Here is a 22707-nt window from a genome sequence, read left to right as displayed (position 1 = left end):
ACTCTGGCTCCTTTCACCACGATAAAGGCTTGGCAGCAGCAGCAGCAGCAGCTCCACCGAGCCCTTAGCTATATGATCACCTGTAAATCAGAGACACTTGCGCATATCAAAATGGCACAGAAAAAATTTAGTGTTTATTTTTTTTTACATTTCAGTTTGGATTTTATTTTGTGCGCTTCATATGATTGCTGTGCGCGGAGAAGACGAGAGTAGTACGCAATTGCGCACGGCCGCAGTTTAGAGGGAACATTGTTGCCAACATAAGACTTGCATATCAGTCACAAAGCGTCAAACACCAGCGAGCTAGAGAAGGGCCATTTAGACCGATGACTTTGTCGGTCAGACGGGGCAATGAAGCGTCACATCAACAGGATAAAAAAATCAAGTCCCAGCTGCTTCTCCATAAAAGCCATCAGTCCTTCAGTAGATAGTAATCCATTTTAATGCTATTGAAAGCAGCCAGAGTCCACAGAGAGGTCTTCTTCATCAAGCTGTTTTTCCCCTCCAGAGTCTGAGCAAAAAAAGTAGCAGTCTGCTATTTATCCCTTCCAGTCAGACAAAGAATTTTGAAAATCATCCACTGCTAAAATCCACGGGTCAACCATCTGTGTTAAATCAAATTCCAATGGGGGCGAAAGGTTTGTTTTTCAGGGAGAGGGGGTGAAGAAAAAAAATCCAAATTAGATTTCTGTAAAGGTCATCCAGCGCAAAACCATTGTGGTGAAAAAAAAAGCGGCGAATGGGGGAAGGAAATAGAATATCTTCTTACAAAGTCCTAATCTAATTTTCATTCCCACAGGGGACAGAAAATCACAGAACAAGAAAGAACCATCACAAGCGTTATTAGACACCAAAATATAAATCTATTAAAAGGCCTTTTTTTAAACTCCATTATGTACACTTTTCACAGGACCTCCAATGAGAAACTCCAGAGCGAAGCACCGCTTCTAGTTGTGTCATGGAACTTTATTTCCACATTAAAAAGGGAAAAATATCCAAGAAACAAACATAAAAAAACAGCAAAAAAAAACGTATTTTCTTCTTAGTGCCTTTGGGAACTGCTCTGACTTTACAAGTGTTAGTTGGATGAGTGCAGAGCTGAAGGTCAAAACATCCTGGGGGCTCCCCCGCCCGCCAAAAATGTAAAAAAAAAACCCATCCACCTCAGTCTGGCCCTGCCAAACCTCGCAGCCAATCACGGCAACATCCATGCTGTCTGTGAAGGGGAGGGGAGGGGGTGTCCACGGAGGAAGGCTGCGTTAATCCCACTCAAAGCGCTCTGTTCCTAATAGATGACTTCATACACTGTGGCCTTCTTGTCACCAGAACCCGTCACAATGTACTTGTCATCCGTGGAGATGTCGCAGCTCAGGACCGACGAAGATTCCTTGGACTGTCAAAAAAAGGGAAATAAATCACACTTAACACTTTGAAAGGCAATCATTTAAAACACACTGGCTGATTGCCATTAATGGCACTCCATGTCCAGTTCATTTTGACTACATTTGAACATTTGCAGCCAGTCCTCCCCGTTTAAATGAATTGGATGCTTATCATTGTCATTAACAGGCGATGAATTAAACCCTATTCTTTTTTTAACTCAACTTTCAAGCATTATTGGTGGCCATAACTAAAGTGTATATTTTCTGTTGTTATTTATGAACTTGGCAGAGGCAATGAACTAATAGGGAATGACTAGTATGTTTGCAATATCAAAAAAGAAAAGTTGATTCACTATTGCAGTAATCAGGTCAGAAAAAGAATTTTGCAATACCTCAAAAACATTATTTAACTTAAAAACAAAGATTACTGACATTTTTGCGTATGAAAGCTACCAAATATCCCCTAAATATGAGAAACAGTTAATAAATATATCTAATATTATGTCTCCTTAAAAATATAAAAACATTCATTAACATAAAAAGTACAATGGTGACATATTCTTTAAAAAATGTGTCTGTATCTCCTCTCTTGCCACACTTGTTTATCAAATACTAATTTTGTAGCTTATATGAGCCAAGATGTAACATCCACATATGTGGAAGCCAGCTCTTTATAGGGTCGACTTTATCATACTATTCAAAAATAGTCACTTACCCTATGAAGGGCTAAGGCAAGTAAAATGAGGAGGAGGAATCGAGTGAAATATTGAGTGTCATATTAGATTGTAGCCATAGTTAAGCGACCCAGTTCACCTCTTATTTGTCAAGTCGATAACTCAGCTTTCACTGATAAGACAGCCCAGACAGACGGCGGTCACGGTGCCCTTCCTCCCAACCCAAACATGTGCCTGCTTTTGAAAATATCGATCAATATACCTGGAATATACTGGCGCCGTAGGGAGTCCTCCAAGCGTTCAGCAGGTTGTCTTTCCCAGTGCTAACAAACCATTTCCCTGCGAGGGGTGAAAAAAAAGGAGATCAACCACATGACTATAAAGCTAGCAAGAGCCTAGGTGAAGCTCTCTCCTGCTTTTTGCATCTGTTCTTACCACAGTAGGCGAACTTGAGGGAGAGTACACAGCTCTCGTGCAGGTGCAGCTGATACTTGTCTGGTTTGGAGTGGTGCAGCACCTCCACGTTGCTGCTTTCCATGCCCACGGCTAGCCATTCGCCGGTCGGGCAGTAGCCCAGTGAGAAAATCTGGGAATACGTACCAGAAATGATAGGATTGGGAACAGATTCATTTTAAGAATGAAGTTTTGCACTGAGCAAGATTATAAAAAAGACTTACAAAAAAAACATGTTTGCTTGGCCTTAACTAATAACTGCAGAGCTTTTTCATTTGGAGCATGTGGTACATGGCAACAATAATTTTTCCGATGTCGAAACGGCAAAAGATTGCACGGCTGTCATTGGTTGACCTTCCCTTGCTTGTCGTACCTGCGAAGTGAAGTCGTGCTGCTGCAGCTGTCGTCCCTCTCTCAGATCCCAGGAGCGGACTGTGTTGTCTAAGCCGCCTGTCCACAACTTAGTGCCGTCGTGGGATATGTCAATGCAGCTGGCGCCATCTGTGTGACCTTGAAACTGTCTGCAAGCAAAAAATAAAAGGCGGCCAAACATGACGGACTCCAACTATAGAAAGAAAAACACACTCGTCAAAAAGCGGCCATTGGTGATTTTGTCTTACCTGACAAGAGTCTGATTGTGGAGATCCCACACTGCAATATTGCCGTCACTGCAGCAGGAGAAGCAGACTTTGGCGTCGGGGCTGATGGCCAAGGCGTAGCACGCCGGCGCAGAGGAGGTGAGCTCAGCTTTGATACGTGGCGTCTGAGAGGCCAGATCCCATATGGTCAGCGTGCTGGCCTCGCCTCCCACGATCAATGTGCGGCCATCGGGCAGCAGTTTACAGGAGCGGATGTAGTTATCCCTGTTCTGTGGCGCAAATGACAAAGAAAAAAAATACAATAAAATAAAAACAATCAATGCGCGTCTGGGGCTTGCTTCACTACATTTAAAAAGAGGTCGGCGGGAGAGTGAAAATCCTGCTGCCCTAACCAATCAATACGAGTCCTTTCCACAGATTTTGACACTCTCGTCTCCTTTGTGTGTTTATCCCCTTTGCAAAATGTCATTTAATAGTTATCGGTTGCTTCTGGGGTCTGGAGGGCATTTGGTTATTGAATGAAAAAAGCTGCCTCATTTGTGTTGTAGTGAAGCTGTCAGCGAGCGCTATGCGTGTGCTTTTTGGAATGGCCTTGGAGCGGAACAAAAAGGCGCCTTTTTAGAATGGCAACGAGTATTTGTTCAGCACCTGTCAGTTGCTGTCAAAACAACTAGTCGGTTGTGAAAGCCCAACGCGTGATGAGTGAGCGGTGATTCAGCGGCGGCACTCCTCACCAGACAGTCCAGTTGGGACACGGGACTCTTGCTGCCGGGTTGGCTGATATCCCAGATTTTGACGCAGCCTTTGCCGCCCGTGTAGACGTGGCGTGTGGGGTTGCTAATGGTTACGGCACACACCACCTCGCCGTGACTCAAGGTGTTGATTTGACGGGCGTGGCGTGGAATTCCCGGGCCGATCAGAGCATCGGGTGGGAACGGGACGGGCTGCATCTGGCCATCGGCGCTCACGTGGAAGGAATAAGCGCTGGAGGGGGAAGGTGGGGGACATTACAGATATTTTACATTTAGGTTGTTATACGTATTGCCATAGTTATGGATTCCAAGTCTGACATGATTAAGTGGTGGTGAATCAACAACTAAACAATTGTCAAATTAATTAGCAACTGTTTATTGTTGTCGAGTTGTAGAGGAGCGGTGGCGGATGGAGTCAAGAATCATTGTGTAATACTCACGGTTTGCCTCCTGAGATGGACGTAAGACTTGCTTGAAGGCCTGGGGCTCGCATGTGGGTGTGAGGATCAAACCCCTGAAAGACATCCACATGGCTACTCATTACATCCAGCGACACATTAATATTAAGCGCTCAGGAAAATAAGAAATGATCTTTCAAAAAAAGTTCAGCTATTCCTGGGATTGAGTTAACATTCATGCAAAAACATGCTCAATGCTTCTACATATCTAAACGTCTGGTGAAATCACACAGCTACAGTATTTAGACATTTTAACTGAAATTTCAATAAACTGCATTCCAGATTAGTAAAATTATCCAATGTCCCAAGAAAAATGCACAACTAAAACATCCACAATTTGGAAGGCATAACAGATGAAAATTTGCACTCAAGACATTCTAAGCCACTGCATGTTGTTAGACTGAAAATTCAGTACAGAAAAGTACCATGGGGGAGCGTCCATAGGCTGCGGCGGCTGCGGCGCTCATCTGAGGTGAAATGTGCAGACCGGCGTACACACCGGGACTCGTCAGGCCTCCATTCATTTCGTGATGGCCCATCATGGCAAAAGGTGTGGGGTAGGAGCCGGCGATGGACAACGGTGTACGCAAGGCTGGTGCTGCTGTAGACAAAGGCAGAGCGTGGCGTTAGGGTGGGACGGACGGGGAAGACATGACAACGTCTCCAAGAGGAAAAAAAACGTTACCGACCGAGCGCCTCCATGCCTGGTGGCTTGCCCAGGATGGGTCTGAGCCCAGGAGTGGAGCTGGTGCCAGGAGTGGGGGCATCATTGCGCGGGGTGGGGGTGTTGGACTTGAGGCCAGGCGTGGAGGATTTGTCATTCTGTCGAGGGACCAACAGAGCCAGAGTGTTCACAATCTGGGTAGCTGGGCAACATTCAGACTGACGATTTGAGAGTAAACCAAACTTAATCCGCTCTAATTCTGACAACGCGTACAGTCCTGCCGAGCCATAAACTGCTATTTATTCTAAAACCTATTACAACCACAATGGGGATAGGCACTTTTGATCCTTTTACTGCTTTGGCTTTAATCTTTCAGGGAGGCAGAGGGAGGGAGGGAGGGAAGAAAAAAAAAAATCCTGGAATGGTTAAATACATTGAGCTATTAACAGCGAGGACCTGCCCGATCCCGATTCGGGACAATATTATCCCTGACATTTAGTCATGCACTTAAAGCACAGACAGCTATTCCCTAATCCGCTGCCAAAACGCCCCAGATATATTTGTACATATCCCCATGCTCGCTCTTTTAAACCCCTTTCTGGCCTAGTTGGAAGCAACTTACATGACTGAGCTCCTTGGCTTTGGAGGACGGGGTGCTTCCAGAGGACGCCACCGACGCGGGGCTGTTGGGCGTGTCCTTCTTGGGGGGGCGGGGCTTATCGATGCCGTTCTCGGGCGGCGAGTGGGCGGGGCTGGCTCGGGGTGTGGCCGGGTCCTAAAGAAAAGTCGATGATTAGCAATGCTCAAATCACTGAAACGTGGCCATTCGTAGCTTGACGCCTCACCTCATTTGAGACGTCCACCACCAAATCGTCGCTTTTCTCCCCATCGCTGTCCTGTGACGAAAGCCAACAAAAACTATGAGTGCACGCAGGCCCGACTTTCCCAAAAAATCTTTGACTCGCAAGTACATACATATCTACTCATGCTGTCCTTCTCCTCCACTTTGCGCTTTTTGGAGTCCAAACTATAGTCAGATGAGCTGCGGTGCTTCTCGCTGGCTGTGCGTAAGCTTTCCGATGGTGATATTGAGTTATTCTGAGAGGAGAAAAGGGAAACAAAGCCTTTATTAGCTTTTCATCTAGCAGCGAATCATTCATCCGTTACAAGTTGCTCACAGGGAACGCCCTGTGCCAAGGCAAACACTAAAAGCGTCTCATTCGCGCAATTACGGACGCCGCACTCTTAAAATGCAGCTGTGAGCCAGCACCAAAGTGTACCCTGACACCAGCCAAGTCCAATCTCGCTCTCACACATAACACACAAACACACACACACATCTACACAAGGATGTCTCTGGCCACGGAACAGAATGGTCCATTATCTGGGCTGAAAGGAGGATGGCTTGTTTTCCAAGCCGCGTTCCCTCCCTCTCATAGCTGGACAACAAACGACCTCACGGGGACATGAGCAGAGTGTCGCGGCTGAACAGAGGTCCTTTTCTCTGCGCTTGCTCAGGCCAAGCGTGAGAGAGCGAGGGGAGGAGAGAATGTAGGATGTCGCCGCCATTGATTGCTGCACCGTGCTCAGGCGCCGTGTCAGCTTGGGCTTTGAGAAAGAAAGGCCAGCTATATGTTGCCAGTGGGCACGGCACCGTGGGACAGGCCGGCGCTCTTTGCTGAGATTGCACGCCCACACAAACATAGACGTCCGTCCAGTGGTGCATCGAGAAATTTTTCACATGGGATGGGAGGGGGGGTTGGTCACGTAAGGACAATTCAAATCATGGGGTGGAACATCAAACCTAAAAGCTATAATTTCAAGATATCATTACACTGTTGGAATAGACTAGCCAGTAGAAAACTATGAAAAAGACGTAAATAGACAACACCGTTATTATGTGCGTTCCAGCAGAAAGAATCTTAATGAATTGGAAATCCAGAATGACAATAAAAGCCTTTTTTTTGTAAGTGGCCACTCAACATGAGAAGAACCATTTGATCCCTACTAGTGATTTAATGGTAAATAAAATGTGCCCAGCTTTCTTGTCAATGTCATCAAAACATATTGTCATGATTTGTGCAGCCCATCATCTAGATTAGGTGTTGTGTGTGACCTTTATCTCAATAGCTGACATGGATACCGATAAAACGTTCAGTCCATTTAAACTGGGAGGGATGGCAGCCAATAATGGTGACAATCACAAACACGTGCCACACAGCACATACTTTGGTTTATGGTGTTATATTTAATGTTGCTTATCAGTTCATGTACCAATTACAGTACAGTTATGAACGCTACAGTATGCTAGCCTGGGGCCAGTTCGTTAACAAGGGGGGCCCTGACCCACCCATCGAGATTCGCCAATGCAGACGGCGGGCTCCGAGTTCCAACTGAATGGGATGAAGTGGGCCCGGTTCCAAGAACCCCTCCTCCCAATTGCCCGCGTGGAACAAAGCTATAATGTGGACAAGTCAGCAGCAGGCTGAAGAAGTGAACAATGGCCGACAGACTGGCAGCCTGGGCAACGGGCCACTGTCTGTATAATGACTGACCTTTAAAAAGGGATGCTTAGCGTGACTCATTAACCAAAGTCACCACTCGGCTATCAGATGACCTGGGACGGGGGCGAGGAAACAAAAAAAATAGGGGGCTGCTAATCGCCTCGGGACTTCCATTTCTTCAGACATGACTGAACCCATTGAGTCGAGCGGGCCTACAGAAATCCAATCTCACACGCCCATCACAAACCATCAGCGATCATGGCCATTCAAATTAAACGCTCGGCGAGGTCCGCTTGCACGGCTTTGGGGATGAGGAAATCAAAACACTTTCCTATTTGTGCCTCTAAATATTCATCACATGCCAAGCTGGAGAGGGAATGAGTTGGTAAACAAGGGAAACGGTAGAAGGGATCAAATAAATCCTTTAAGACAGGGATGTCCACGTCATTCAATAATTGTGATGAAATTACGTGGCTTCTAATCTCTTCTCTGTGCTACTAGTCATCTCCCTCTTGGATTTACGCACATTATAGTTACATTCTCATCCTTTTGATAGGAATAATTAGTCTTTTACTTCCCGCGAGAACGTTTTCATTGCCATTCGTTGTTGTTTCCTCACACCCACTCACTATCACATTAACTATACAAAAATACTCATGGATGCCACTGACAGATGATCCAGACTCTGTTTTTTTTATACATTGACTATACAGTAACATTAACATATTACCACTTCCAATGGTAAAAGTAGGTCAACAGATCAACAACCATCCTACTGTTACAACCTCTTTATAATTCTTTGATGAGTTGGAAAACTATTTTGAATCACTATTGTTTAGGTAAAAGGTGGCTAAATTCTCAGATTTGAGCTTCTTAACAATAAATATTATGATTTGTTTTGTTCCTGATAAAAGCACAAAACGGAATTATGCTTGGTAACTTATGGTAAAATTCATGTATACCTAACTACAACACTCCACATTGCGAGAGAATAAGAAAAAGTAATTGTTACACTGTTACACTGTCAACTGATCACAGGCCACAAATAGAGAAAATATCCAATCATGCAAACAGCCACAATTACAGTCAACTTGGAGTGTTCATTTAGCCTACCCTGCATGACTTTTTGTGGGGGTCCCCAGTGAAAACCCACACAGGCACGGGATGAACATGCAAACCCCAAGACTCCAGACTCACACATGATCACAGAACTGTGAGGCAGAAATGCAAAGCATTCTACCACTGTACCATTGAATAAACTTCATTTTCTTTGTTTATATTAATTTGCACCAAATGGGGATTTAATCCCAGACCGCATGGTGCCAGCGGAACACACTCATTTGAGCAAAAGACTCTGGCTAATGCCTATCTAATCAAGTTCACGATATTAACTTTATAAAACATGTTAGCAATGATGAAAAGCACACATTTCTTAAGACAACTGAACATTTTGGGCAATATCTCCTTAAAAAAAATAGGTTAGAAAATATATATATTTTCTTTTTTTTTTTACAGTATAATAGGAAGTTCCTATCTTTTTTTACAGTGTACTTTCACACTCACCGTGCTCTCTGTGGGGCAAGCATCACCATGGCGGCCACGATGAAGTCGGCGACAACGTCCAGCGTAACAAAGAGGAAAAAAGAAGTCAGTTAGCATATAACAGATGCCCCCCTGGCACAAGGCTTGCGATTCAACTTGAGGGCACCAGGCTTCACTTATCAGGCAAATAAAGCTGTTGAAAAGCTTATGCAGTCATGGGCTGGGAATGTATCAGCTCATTACCCCGACAGAATGTGAACAGACAGGATGTGCTCATCACCGAAGGGCCTTGAGACTGCTGCTCTACAGCGGCAGAGGAGCACCGCGCCACGGGATGTTTCATCCTTGTTTAACATCTACGCAGCTGTCTCAACAACATTAACGTACACGTTCATCCGTTGCTAATCGGTCCTCACCTCTGTGTTCTAGATCGTGGTGGTTCTTCTCATCTTTTACGGGAAGGTGGGCCTGGCTGCCCAGGGCTCCCAGCGCCAGCAGACCCGATCCCGAACCCGCCACGGGAGGGAGGCCGGGAGGTTGCAGGCCAGAGGGGTGCGGGGGCAACTGGATGGGAGGCCCGTGAGCGGCGTGGGAGAGGTGCTGCGCCTGGAGCTGCTGCTGCTACAAGTACAACACAACAAACATACAAGTGGGTCAGAGGGAAAAGACGAGAGAACACAAAGAAGCCTTATCTGTTGACGATATTAACACATTGACACATTCTATTACTGTCGGGACCGACACGCGACCCCGTTCGAGGCTATTTCCGGACTCGGCAGACTTTGCAGTCCACAAGTAATAATGACGTTTGTTGCCCCCCCTCCCGCCAAGCTAATGCGAGAAACTCCAAGTCGGTGACGCTTGATTGCACAGCGTGAGCAGCCCGAGTGAAAAGAAACAGCAACGACAAAGAGCCACTTTGAGTCGACCTGCACTTAATGGAGAGTAAACATTTCACTTCAGGTAAAATAGTGCATTGCAGCAACACAGCACTTAATGCTCCTCTGTGCCATCAGTGAGCAATCCTCTTAAGCAATATATGAGGATGTAGGGGAATTTGTCAGCCTATTGGCTAAACAACTGCCTGATTTCAGAAGGCTTTCAAAAAGCCAAGCCCGGCTAACCTTTCTACTACTGTCATAGTCATGTTAGCGGATTAGCAGAACATAAATCATTTGCAGGGACAAACCTAAAAAGACTGAAGGAACGCCGAGTGCCAAGAGCTGGCACTGCGGTCGTCTCACTTGAAGTGCTTGGAGTTTGCGTCTGGGGGGGCTGCTGTGGCAGCCGGGGGGGTCCCACACTGGCACTCACTCAACCCTCCCACATCCACCATCAATATTTGAAAGGCGCAGGGAAATGGATGGGAGTTAAAAGCCCCTTAGCATGGAAGTAAGCAGTTTAAAGCAAGGTTAAATAATACTTAGCTGAGACACCAATAAAAACATTGGCAATTTATTACCCTGTCTGCGAGGCGGCTGAATAATTCAAACGTTGTTGTGACGGAAGTCTCCAATTTTACAAGAAGGGCTTCAATCAGTGGGCAACTTTGCCTATGTTTGTAACAACGGTTGATTTTCCATCGTCGGCTCATTCCCGCACTGGAAATAGAGAGGCCTGATTTTGGAAAATGGCTGCCCTGACGTTACCTCGCAACCTTGCATTTTGCTCTGCGAGGCATAAGTCAAGGTAATTACAAACTATATTCCGGAGAAAGGTAAGGACAGCAGGCGTGCTGTAATATCGCGTCCATGAGGGAAATTAAGGGTCGTCGGCAGGGGAGCGCCATCCTTGCTCATTGTGTTTAATGAGCCACCGATGGCTAATATGCATGGTTGATCAGCAAGAGCCCTCATTAGAGGACCATAAATGAAGACAATAATAAATAAAGGAGACTCCTCTGTTTTCTCAAATTTAATCTCGCATGATAAAGAGCTACTGCTCCATTTTTTTCTAGCCTGGCATTGACGGCGATAGCGGTCAAATTTTCCCAATTGGAAGTGCCGTCAATGTATGTCACTGACATTGACATCTATGCGATCATTTTCTACAAGTCACACAGAGACTAAGTGGATCTATCGTCGTCAAAAGGTCTTTTTAATATACCAAGATACCTTTCATTTGAATATTTGACTAACCTTCAAGCCACACGCTTTGTGAATAGCTAAGTAACTTTGCAGTCTTATTGATAGCAAATCCGTTGAACTACTATAGTGAGCGCAGAAAAAGTAACAGATCTGACATAACTTAAAAAGACATTCACTGCTAGAAAAGTAAATCTGGGCTCCCTCTCTATTTGGCCTATTAGTGACTCCGACTGGAAGCAAGAGCAATCATCTCAACACATGCGGCTGCCCTAGTTGCATCCTATTAATGGCCCTCAGCCCCATCAATAAGGCATGCAGCCATCTCCTGTAGGCTGCCTGGCACGCTCTTTCACCCCACCTTGCTTTACAATATGCATGAGGATTTTGGCGTGCCTTGCAGAGCTTCTTCTCAATGAATAACTAATGGGAAGGTGTTCGTAAAACATACAGTAGCTACATCACCAACTCCTGCGCCGTGAGAGCAAAGTGAAAATGGGACGAGGGCCTGACTATTTCGTAAAATAGGTTAGGTGCCAAACAAAGACGTACGCTAAAGCACAGTTCAGCATACAAGAAATAATACATGGTGGTATGACCGCAATGTATCTAAACTAAAATCCTACAAGAACTGAAAACGGACAAATTTGCTGCCTGGAGGCCTCGACTTCATCTTTCCAGCTCAAACTGATTTTAATGAAACGTTAGTAGTCGCCCAATGGAAGATTAAGAACTACAGTTTGTTTACTGCAGCCACTCTAGTTGGCCCTGCCAAAAAATACGTGGAAAAAATGCTTTTTTAAGGTTTAAACAAGCAGTTGAAGCCACCATATCTGAGGATCAGTCTTGTACCATCTACACCAAAGAGCATTTGGTAAAGTGCAATAAAACATTCGGTTCATTCCCCCAGGAGAGAGGAGGAAAAAAATCCATAGTCCAAGACACCTACCCTGAAATATTCTATGGCCAAAATCACCCCGGAACCAAAAGTCCCCATGAGGGAGGGCATCAAGTGAATTCCCATTTGTGACTCCAATCATCAAATCAGGCCAGCCTCTGCTAAAGACTCTGAAAGTCGAGTCGATCACTGATAGCGTGAGGGTGAAACCAATCACCGCTAGGCTGGGAGGGGTGCTGGTCAATGAGGAACAGATGGTGTTTTTAAAAAGGCGCTGATGAACAACGAGTGCAGCGCAGAGGCGTGATGGCCAATTGCTGTCGGCGCTGCCTCAGCTTTTGCCTGGCAGCGTTTCGCTCACCCTCAGCCTTTCAATTCCCCCGGCTGTCCAGGTCAGCAGTGAGGGATGAGGCTCCTCGTTAAAACCTTAACCAATTACGGCAATACAAAAGCCTGTGAGGAGGATTCTCGAGAGCTCTCAGCCTCTCATTTATAAACACACAACAAGGCAGGAAAGATGGCGCAAAAAGCAAAGCGGGGAGCAACGCAAGAGTTCAGCGCTCTACTTGTCGCGTACAAATCTTGAAAGTATTCTAAAGAATATAAAAATGTCAAAGCACTTGATGCTCTAGTCATCAATGGAGAATATATGAAACACATTCAACAGTATGTATAGGCACAGGCACAACCAAGGTAAAAAAATAATCAAAAAGAATAAAAAGGGGGTACACACGGTGAGAGGCAGATTGGGAAGTCCACGTACCCCGATGATGGCATTCAGCTCAGTCATAGTGACCTGCTTTGCCCGCTCCACTGCCTGAGCAACCTGCTGTTGGTGCTGGGTGGGGGAGAGACAAAAGCACAGCCACGTTAGGACCCTCATTTGCCCACAAAGTCGATTATTTATTAAGCACATTTCGGGTGTATTTAACGTTAAAGCGCGTTATGTTTGCATGTAATATTTAGGGAAAGGTTTCGTTTTAAAAATGGATGTACAATTATATATTCCTTCAACTCATCATTTATAAGTAATAGCTTTGAGGTAAGTGGACGTTACTGCCATCCCTGCCACACCAGTCAAAATAGCTTGGACATATAGTATCACTGTTAATGGCAATGAACCACGATGGTTCACTGCCAACCCTACCAGTTCAAATATAGTTGGTTTATTAGCATCAATGGCATGGAAAGACAGAAGCACAGCGTCAGTGATCTGTTGTACTTTGCTTATGTGGATTTAGATAAGAACCTTACTCACTCGCATATACATCACAAGATTATATTTATGGGGTGCACTTAAAGTCTGCTGGCTTTCTAGTTTCAAAACAGGACATAGACAAGCTTGAACAGCAAAATGTTTGTTCAGAGGAGAAGAACACACGCTTCGTAATGTGTGGAAGAAACGGACTGAAATTTGTGTTTGGCAAAGGGTCTGCTACACAAATTGAGTGTGTAGTGTGTAATTAAGAGACTTGATGGTATGTGCCGCCTCCGCAAGTAAAACTAAAACAGATGTTTTTTAATGTCTTTGAGGGCGTTTGTGTTTCTTGTCTTTCTGAGTAAGCAAAGCCATCCCTCCTGTTAGCAAACCATGCCAAGTGAGTGAGTTGACTCATCAGGTGTTGAAAGACAATGAGTGTAGTACTGTGATATTTGTTTCTTGCATTTCTGGACTAAATCTTAGACAATTCAATAATACAGTGACAATACATGATGCCAAAATTCTGCCAACCCCGTCAGTCAAAATCAGTTAGACATCATTGCAAATAAAACCTGCGTATTCACGATCAGTCGTTAACCAATTCATCTATGTGTAGCTTTTAATTATGTTATGATACTTGAAAACAGAACCTGTAAAATTAAAGTCTTCATGATGATGAAGTTTTATCACGTTTTTAGAATGGCCCATTTTTTTTTCTATCATCCCAAATAGCTTCTAAATCTAAAGCAACTTAAGGTTGGATAGCAATCCCGTGTTGAAATTTTAGAGGTCGCACTGTGTATTTATTGTGAAGTGGCACAATTAAGGCATCAAGTGATTTGATGGTAAAAGTGTAAAGCGATGGCGTTTGAGCTCTCCATTCAACACTTACCTCTTGTGACAGGAAAGGCATAATTTGCGCTAAAATAGCGTTGAGTCGTTTGGCAATCTCCGTCTAAAAGACAACAGAGACGAAATGAGACGTTAAAATATTAAAAAGACAGTGGCTTCACATAACCCCGCCTTTAATGTTTACACCGATTAAGTCAATTACTGCGGCAATCAGAACTGCTTGACTCAACATCCTCTAAACAGCGTGATATTGACATTTGAAAGATTTAAAACATTAGGCGAGCCCGGGGGGATGGAGCACAGCTGTGCTGAGAGTGCACTCCATGCTAAACGGATATGAGGCGGCAGAGTGCTGCCGGATCGAGAGGATCCTCTCTGGCTTTGCCCTGCTTCCCCTCGTCGGAGAGTGCGCCGTCCTGCACTTAACCTCTGTATTAAACCGCACAACCGCACCCCGAGAAGTGGGGGCCTATCAGGCAAACGCAATGCTTTACTTACACGTGGTGACGTTTGCATGGATGACGTAAAAACCACACGGCGTAGTGTGACCTCCAGGGGAACGTGCGGCCAAACCTATCAATACCATTACTCAGTTTTTTTTTTGGACAGTTTGTCACAGCAAACCAATTGCCAGCACCTTCTGAGAATGGAAGCCATACCCCCCCCCCCCCACCACCCCCCATCCATCCACAGGGGCCGGCCTCCATTCTTCTGCCTGTCTGCCAAGTGCCATGGCAACGGCTGCAGCCCAATCTTGCCGGGATCATTATGCAAATGGAACCTCTCCTTGACCGTAACAGGCTTTAAAATCATATTACGTGCTCGGAGGCAGGTCATTAAATTGAATTTTCGGCCTGTCGATCACATGAATGGCTGCAAATGAATGTCGGAATTTAAAAAAATAAAAAATAAAGACGAAGAGGAGGAGGTGTACAGAGGGCGTGTGATTGACTCCCTCCCCCTTGTAAAAACACTGCACAGCTGGCTTGCTCTGCCTGCACTTTTCTTCCAGGGATGGAAGATGAGAGTGTTCAGGTTCAAACTCTGCCCTGGGAGCAGAAAAATAACAGTGCCAAAGCTACATCATCTACGGAATTTATGAGCTGCAGTTCATCCCAGGGCCACTGCGGAACACAAACACATCACAGGGATTTGCTCCGATTTTTCATTTGGAGCAGTGCACACGCAAAAACACACACAGAGTGTACTTCGCACACCGCCGGCTTATTTATGACACATGGCAAAAATGCCAGGCTGTTTTGGCAGCCTGACGAATTACCTCTGAGCAGCGCCAGAGAGATTGGAGAGTAATGTGTAACAGAACGAGACCTGGTGACCCAAGCTCCAACATGGATAGCCACTTAGCAAGGAGAGCCAGATGGAAACACCAGGCTTTGGGGGTCTTTTCACCATGCCTTATCTTGTTACACAATGTGTTTTTGGAGGATATTTGTCTTTACTCAATTCTATTTGTCATTCTGCTTCGCAAATGCAATCAAATTTTGCAGCATTGTAAAGCAGCACGCGACAGTAGAAGCCAGGCTAAACACAAGGGATATGGATCAAGTAGGAAAGCAAAAAAATGTTTTAAAAAAAGTATCTATCAATTGACAGGCATTACAAAAATAATCACCTCTAGTTGATTGATAAAAAAAGAAAAACAAGTCCAAATGAAAATAGCCATCTATGAGAAAATATCAGACAAAGTAGTCAGTTCTCAAATACTGAACATATTTATCACTATGAATTGCTGCCAAGCATGATGTCCCACTATATTTACATATAATTGACTCAGCAATTGCCATAACCACCGTGACAAACACGTGGCAGAAAAAATGTGAGCCATTCCAAACCACACTATGGCGTAACAGATTGAATTATACAGCGGTGTCCATTGCACAGAAAGCAATAGCCCTTAAGACAACACTGTCGATTATTTTCTTCATAAAAGAGACACATTGACCCCTATAAAATAATAAAAACCGATCACCAAGCAATGAAGACAGTTAGATAAAGGATTTTATGAGCACCAGTATTAAGGCACTCGAAAGCGTACACTGGACACAGCTCAAGAAGGACCTTCAGAAATGGCTGAAAAGCAACCTCGCCCGTGTAATCCATGTTTGTGGAGATAAGCCATGTCAATAGCGGCCGAACATTTGACAGGATTTGCGAGAAGGCCTTGAGCGCACGGTCCTTTCCTCTGTAGCTTAGCGTCACCGTGACAGCTGGCTGGGAGAGGTCAGGAGGTGGCTCGTCCACCGGGCCTCCAGCAACTGCCGGCACACACTCACAAACACACAACCGTGTACAAAGATGCAAATAAACAGGGAAGGTGTCAACTCCACTCAACTGCTTGGAGAAAAAAAAAGAAAGATCCAGTGCAGAGACAGGAGGGTTTTTTTTCCTGTTGTTGTTCTGCCGGCAGATAAAAACGGGTGCTTACTGTCGCTTTCAGTAGATGACAGCTCTGCCCTTGAGAGGCCAGCTTTACGCTGCTGCTACACAATTACAGCTACTCGGACTTGTGTAGCACCACTTTAAGAGCACTCTCGGGCTGCTTGTCAGTGGCATGCAGTGAGGTGTTTGCCATAAGCCATCAAACCAGGAAAAAATGGAGTCCAGGAACTAGGACTAGGATTAAATAACAAAGGGGTAAACCCTTTGGTCACGTCATCTGTTTGCAAACAAACACTGGACCTGTTAGATTCAAATGTCAGCCATATTGCCAGAGAAATCACACATTTTTAGTAAAATGGTAATTTTTCAGTTGGGCTCCAAAACGATACCTTCGAGCACAGACCAAACAGTCAAACAAGTGAAACACTGCTCGTGCTATTCCTGAAAACTAGCGTCGTGTTCAGGACACAACTATTCGGGACCGAGGATTGCCCCAAGCCAGAACTTGCTGTTAAGGCCAGCCGAACCCAGAACAAGACCATGAAATTCAATTAAAAAAATGTTTTGTAAGTCATTAAGGGTGTAGTCATTTATAGGTGAAGTTAGTAACATAAAAAAGGGAATGTCTTTGTTTCTTTTTAGTATTTCCCTTTAAAATCACATTAATGAAGTTGGAAGTGCAGGTCTACTCTGAAAATGATGAATCTTCCCCAACGAGCAAGAAAAGGCCAAAACTCCCAGAATGTGTTTTTGAGACCAAGACCAGACTTGGTCTCAAAATGCTCCTTTAGAACAGCCGTCAGTCATGTGTAGGTTAAAACCTGTACTATGTGCACAAATAATGGACAATGGGCAGAAAAATAGTACAACTGTTTTTTTCCCACATTTGCAGCCATTTTTCCTTACCCAGATGGGACATTTAAACATACAAGTTCAGTATTCCCCTTATTTTAAGGTCATTGGCTGCCATTGATGGGACAGACACCAAATCAATTTCAACAAGCCATCTACACTCACAGTTCAAACGGCCTGGCCATCTATTAAACGTCATTGGCAGCAAATCAGTAGTTAAGATGTCGCCCATTTGCACGTCTATTTTCTATGAACTCACGAGTCCTCTGGCTGACCCATGCTGCCATTTGGACATTGCACACAAATCCCACGGCAGCGGTTCTCATTGCTGAGAGACGGCTACAGGTAACAGCCCAATCGGACCAAGGTAATAAGCACCAGATGATGGTGATTACCAGCAGACGTAGCGCATACGGTGCCGTCATACACGCTGTGGAGGGGGATCAAATAGCAGCGGCGCCCCAGTCCGTCGGGGCCGGCGCACACATGGCCAAACGCGAATTAAGTTGCGCCGTGAGGAACTAAGTCACGGTTAGCGGAATGGATTTCCTCAACTGTGGAGTAAATTCTGCTTGCAGGAAAGTAATATGTTTGGGTGCATCCAATAATCCATCCCAGCCTCGCCTGTTAACCGCTTGCCATCTATCCCCCAACCCCCACTCCCCTTCCCCTTCCCTAGCTTCGACAGAAGCTGGGTGAGCTTCATGGAAGGGGGGGCGCAATGTTTGCTCACAAACATGGCGTATAGCAGGTTAGGGCCCCACTAATGAATTATTCAAGCACTTCCAGCAGCTCTTCTGAGGTTCCTGATAATAAAAAAAAAGTCAGCGGCTAAAATGGATCAGTCGATTAACCTGTTTACACAAAGCTGGGGGTTGTCGCCCCTTCCCCCAATAGTCACTATTCTCCCACTTGTCTCCATGCGCCCATCCCCCTCGCCGGCCCTCTGCTCGGTGATAAGTGCCTGACAGAAGCTATCAGAGTGGCCCCAGCTCTGACAGACATGTGGCAGTGTGACACACGGCCCAGACTCTGATGGATCACCATGCGCCTCCGGCGCTGTCATTAGCCGAGCGGGCAATGGCGGGGGAAGGGACAACCGCGGCGGGGGATCGAAGGATTTAAGGCTTGTGTTTAATGCAGTTGGGCAACCATAACACAGGTTGGACTTGGATTTCCACTGGGGATGATAGCTGCGTCAGCTCGATAAACACTGTAACATAATTCTAGCCCCAACTTGGGTCCATTTGCTGCTTTTGACAACAATGGACATCCAATCACTTTGTTCAAGCGGGCGCAGCCCCTCCCAGTCAAGATGGATTGGACGTCTACCGTCGTAAAAGGCTGTAAAGGAGTCAACAGTTCCTACCGAATCCTTTGACAATAGTTATGCAAACATGAGTGGTCTGCTTGACGGAAATGACTTCAAAGAATATTTTCTGCTAATCTGTGAGTTAATGTCAGACACTATCTTTGGATAATGATAGTAACACAACCGCTGACAAAAGGACTTTTGCTCCCCCACCAACCCCCTTTCAGTAATTACTGACCATCCCTGACCCTGATCGTTAATACGCTCTCTTTAATCAGGAAGTCAAAGGTCGAGCAAGCCAAAGTCTACTTAAATCAAATCAACGGGCTGAGATAAATCGAGGATTTCCATCTTAAGAGACAATTGTCTTAAAACCCTGCCAAGACTTGAGAGGGAAACTTTTAGGCTCACTTTGAAAGGAGTTAAAGTGTGTCAAAACTTATATAGCTGATGATGGATGTTCCCAAGGAGAAACCTTTGTAGGATATGCTTCATCATACCTGATGAAGTAAAACCCCCAACTATTTTTATAATTAGCAAGAAGGCACGTACCTGTTTGTGCATTTCAATGTTGAGTCCGTAAGACATCTCATAGTACTGAAAGGAAAGAAAACATTGTGTCATTCATTTGAGTTATAAAGTCCCAATTATTCAGGCCTTTTTCAAATATTTGAGTCACTGTCATGCAAACGCAGCCACATCTGACTTCTATCGAAGTTCACTGCTGACATCACGACTACAACCACCAAAGGCCTAACTGGTGTGTGGTTTGCATTTTTTGTCCCCTTTTTCGAGGAATTGTTGATTAGTTTTCACTACCAGTTCACAGAGGGTCAACGAGTTAAACATTCCAAACAAAATGAGCAAGTCCTGTCCTTGTGTTTGAGGATGCATAAGATCACAATCTGAAATGAGCGCAACTACATTTCAAATTGGTCTGCTGTGGCTCAATTGAGTTCTTGGCGGATTACGATGTGAAGCAGAAACAGACCCAAGTATGACAAATAACCAATAAATGGACAGTTATTCCAGTGATGGCACAGCACATAAAGTGTCCACTGTTTTGATCCTCACATGTCTATTTACCCAGCCTAAAGTGTTTGCTCAACACTTGTGTTATTTCTAGCCAGGTCAGTGTGTTTGTGTGAATCCCAGCAGGCCACAGGTGGCAGCTGGGGCCGAGATGGCTGCCAGTCAGTGTCTATTTTGATGAAGCAAATGCATTATTCAGTCCATTAGCGTTGAAGAAAAAGGAGTTTCAAACAAGAGAGCCATTCTGTCTGAGATCAGAGCCTCTGCAGTGTAAGCTGACACGCCGTACATCCTCATGTGTTTACCTAACCTCCTCCCTGTCGCTCCGACATGTTGTTTTCCCCATAAATAAATAAATAAATAAATAAATAAAAGAAAAAATAAAGAACATTTGGCTTCAGCTAGCATGCGGTCACTGGAAGTCCTTCTTTCCTTACGCGTTTACCGACAGGGTCTCGAATTGGCTCACACGGCAAGTGTAGTCCCGCATCGCAGTCGGACCTAGCAATGATTTCTAAACCCGCGCTGGGACTTTGTGCCAAAAGCACAACCTCCATTTTGCTTGGGCGCATTTTCCCACACGCCGCAGCTCATTTCATGTGCGAGCTGCAAGTCTCCTAGGAGAATAATCAGATCAGCACACACGGGGGCGCCGCCGCCGTCGACCCTTGGAGATCAGGGGTGCGCTTTAATGGATCCCCAGCCGACCGCCGCCTGTCTGTCAGTCAGGGAGAACCCCTCCCGACCCCCTTTCCTAAGCACCTAAGGCTACATTGAATCTTCCCGGGGGACTTGACAGACCCGTACGTAACACTCGAGCCGCCCTAACAACCACGCAGGTGATCACAATAGATTCCCTCTCACTCCGCCCAAACGAGCTGTTCAACAAGGCGTGCAATTTGGGACTACGATTACTTCCCGAAGCAACGTTATCTTACCATGACGTAGTGACGCTGCATCTCCGTTTTTTCATTGGCCAGCTTGTCGTACTCCACCTTAAGACTAAAATAGGAGGGAAGGGGGCAATTTCAGGCATTCTGTCACTTGCATATAACTCACCTAGCCACTTGGCAGAAAATTACAGGGCATTTCCATTGTGCGCAACAATATATTAGCCTTCACCTGACAATGTGTTTGAAGAATGAACATGTACCTGTGATATTGGGCTTGAAGGAACTGGAATTCATCTTTAATTCGGTCACATGACTCCGCTACGGTGAATTTGAAGCCAGGCTGGCCTGGCTGGTGAGGAGCCTGAAATAGGAGGACAACAAACGTCTTCAAATTTGGACGCTACTTTGTGCACGCATCTGTCCAAAAGTCTACAATTTAACGGTGCTTGATGTCCAATCTATTTGAAAAAGGCGTCAATGGTAGTCAAAAATTGAATACCATGAACCATGTCAACATTAGTTTCACAAGTGAATTGCAAGCCAGCACATGAGGAAAGGTGATGCAAATTTATTTGTGCAAGACAAGGTAATTCAAAGTGCTTTTGGTTACTTGAAAACCAGAAAGACAATGAATAGAAACATAAATAGAAGGGCAAATGATTTTCGTTAAAATCATCAAGACCCAGTTAAAAACCAAAACAATTTGAACAAAATATAAAAACAATAACACAAATGGGTTCCAGATGACGGGGTCTAGAGGCTTTGTAGGGGTCAAGCAAATCAAGCCTCTATTTCAGTCCAAGGCCATGAAGTGTTATGTAGACCAGCAGTAGGATTTTATAGTCTATCCTTTGACTCACAGGAAGCCAGTGTAATGGTTTCAGGACCGGTATAATGTGCACCAGTTTCCTCGTATTTATAAACACTCTGGCAACAGCCTTCTGAATGAGCTGCAGCATCCTGATTGATTTTTTTTTAGTTAAAACATGTAAATAAGCCATTGCAATCACCCAATCAGTTAGCAAAGCATCCATTTGGCACGTAAACTGCAATGTATCCTTGAAATAGAATCTTTTGGACACTCGATAAGGTACAAAGGTTTGTGGGGGGGTTAAGGGGTTAGGTGGGGGGTGTAGTTGTGGATGGGGGTAAAAGGGGGGAGGGGTCAACTAAGCCCAGCAGGAACCATGTTGGTAGCGCCAACAAATTATGTCAAAAATGCAATACCACAAAAGAGGAAGCGCTTCTTACCGGATGTCGGCCTTGTGGATACATCTTGAAATGAACCCTTTGTTTATTTCAGCAGGTCCTTTTGGCAAAATGGTTGAAAAGAGCAGGCAGCCGAGGGGCTTGTTGTCGGTGAAGGGGAGAAAGGTGGTGAATAATAGCCTGTGTTGGGAGAACGACGCGGTTTAATCACCCCGGGCACAATCAAATGCACTTTTGTTTGCAACTAATAATCCCTGTGAGAATAATGCAATCAGTAAGTGGAAGCCAAAGAAACAGCGGCGCGTCGAGGGTGACCTTATTCGATCGCGGTAGAAACAAACTCGCACACGCGCACACACGCAAAACAACACATTCTCGCCATAAAAATAGATCCAAACAACGAGGGAAAAGGAGTACTATAGCCACTTTTTACGCAGGTGTTGTATGAATGATGGCGCGGGTTGACGGTTCAAATGGTTCCCCCAAAAGCCGAGAAAATGCTACCCGCCGATCATTCGAACACGTACCCGTCACCGAGGATGAGAAAGCAGGCTAGAATCCCCTCGTTTAATCCCTCCGGAGGAGATCGTGGCGGAGCATCCTGTCGCCGGAGCGCACCGCTGCCACACCGGCGAAGCAGTGGGCAAAAGCAGGCGGCGATGCGGTCTTCGCTCGGAACAAAAACTACTTTTCTCCTCGACGATCCTCAAACCCGAACCTCCCAGGAATTTGGCCGCCGTAATCCCCGAAAAGATCGTGGAAAATAAACCGTCTCCTTTCGCGTCCGGAACAAAAAACACAGAAGATTCTTTAAAAGCGTAACATGGTGCTCTCCACCATCTCGTTTCCCCCTCAGTTGTCCAGTTTAGCCCGGTTGCCACACACAGGCAGCGGGGCTGAACTACCGTGAAAGCGCCTATCCGTCCAATCGGATTACTCGCCGGGA

At 45.3% G+C, this 22707-nt stretch overlaps 1 protein-coding gene across 2 annotated transcripts; it reads right to left on the bottom strand.

Annotated features, from left to right (window-relative positions):
- Positions 1-951: 951 nt before the first annotated feature.
- On the bottom strand, positions 952-22704 carry LOC144215497 (transducin-like enhancer protein 3-B). 2 transcript variants are annotated; one of them, XM_077744472.1, is made up of 21 exons: positions 22289-22704; positions 21804-21941; positions 20813-20913; positions 20598-20661; positions 19180-19224; positions 14104-14166; positions 12774-12848; positions 9445-9649; positions 9050-9057; positions 5958-6080; positions 5828-5878; positions 5605-5757; positions 5008-5140; positions 4744-4919; positions 4301-4374; positions 3843-4092; positions 3130-3377; positions 2883-3030; positions 2492-2642; positions 2319-2395; positions 952-1393 (listed from the first exon to the last, which is right to left on the bottom strand). In XM_077744472.1, exons 2-21 carry the CDS (start codon positions 21825-21827, stop codon positions 1286-1288), a joined length of 2277 nt encoding a protein of 758 aa, XP_077600598.1. In that variant the 5' UTR covers positions 21828-21941; positions 22289-22704; the 3' UTR covers positions 952-1285. The 2 variants fall into 2 exon arrangements, with proteins under 2 accessions (XP_077600598.1, XP_077600597.1); XM_077744471.1 differs by having other exon boundaries at positions 12744-12848; positions 22289-22699.
- Positions 22705-22707: the final 3 nt, after the last annotated feature.

Source organism: Stigmatopora nigra, chromosome 22 (genome assembly GCF_051989575.1).
Source record: "Stigmatopora nigra isolate UIUO_SnigA chromosome 22, RoL_Snig_1.1, whole genome shotgun sequence".
Classification (NCBI taxonomy): domain Eukaryota; kingdom Metazoa; phylum Chordata; class Actinopteri; order Syngnathiformes; family Syngnathidae; genus Stigmatopora; species Stigmatopora nigra.
This window is presented reverse-complemented; position numbering and strand designations above follow the sequence as displayed.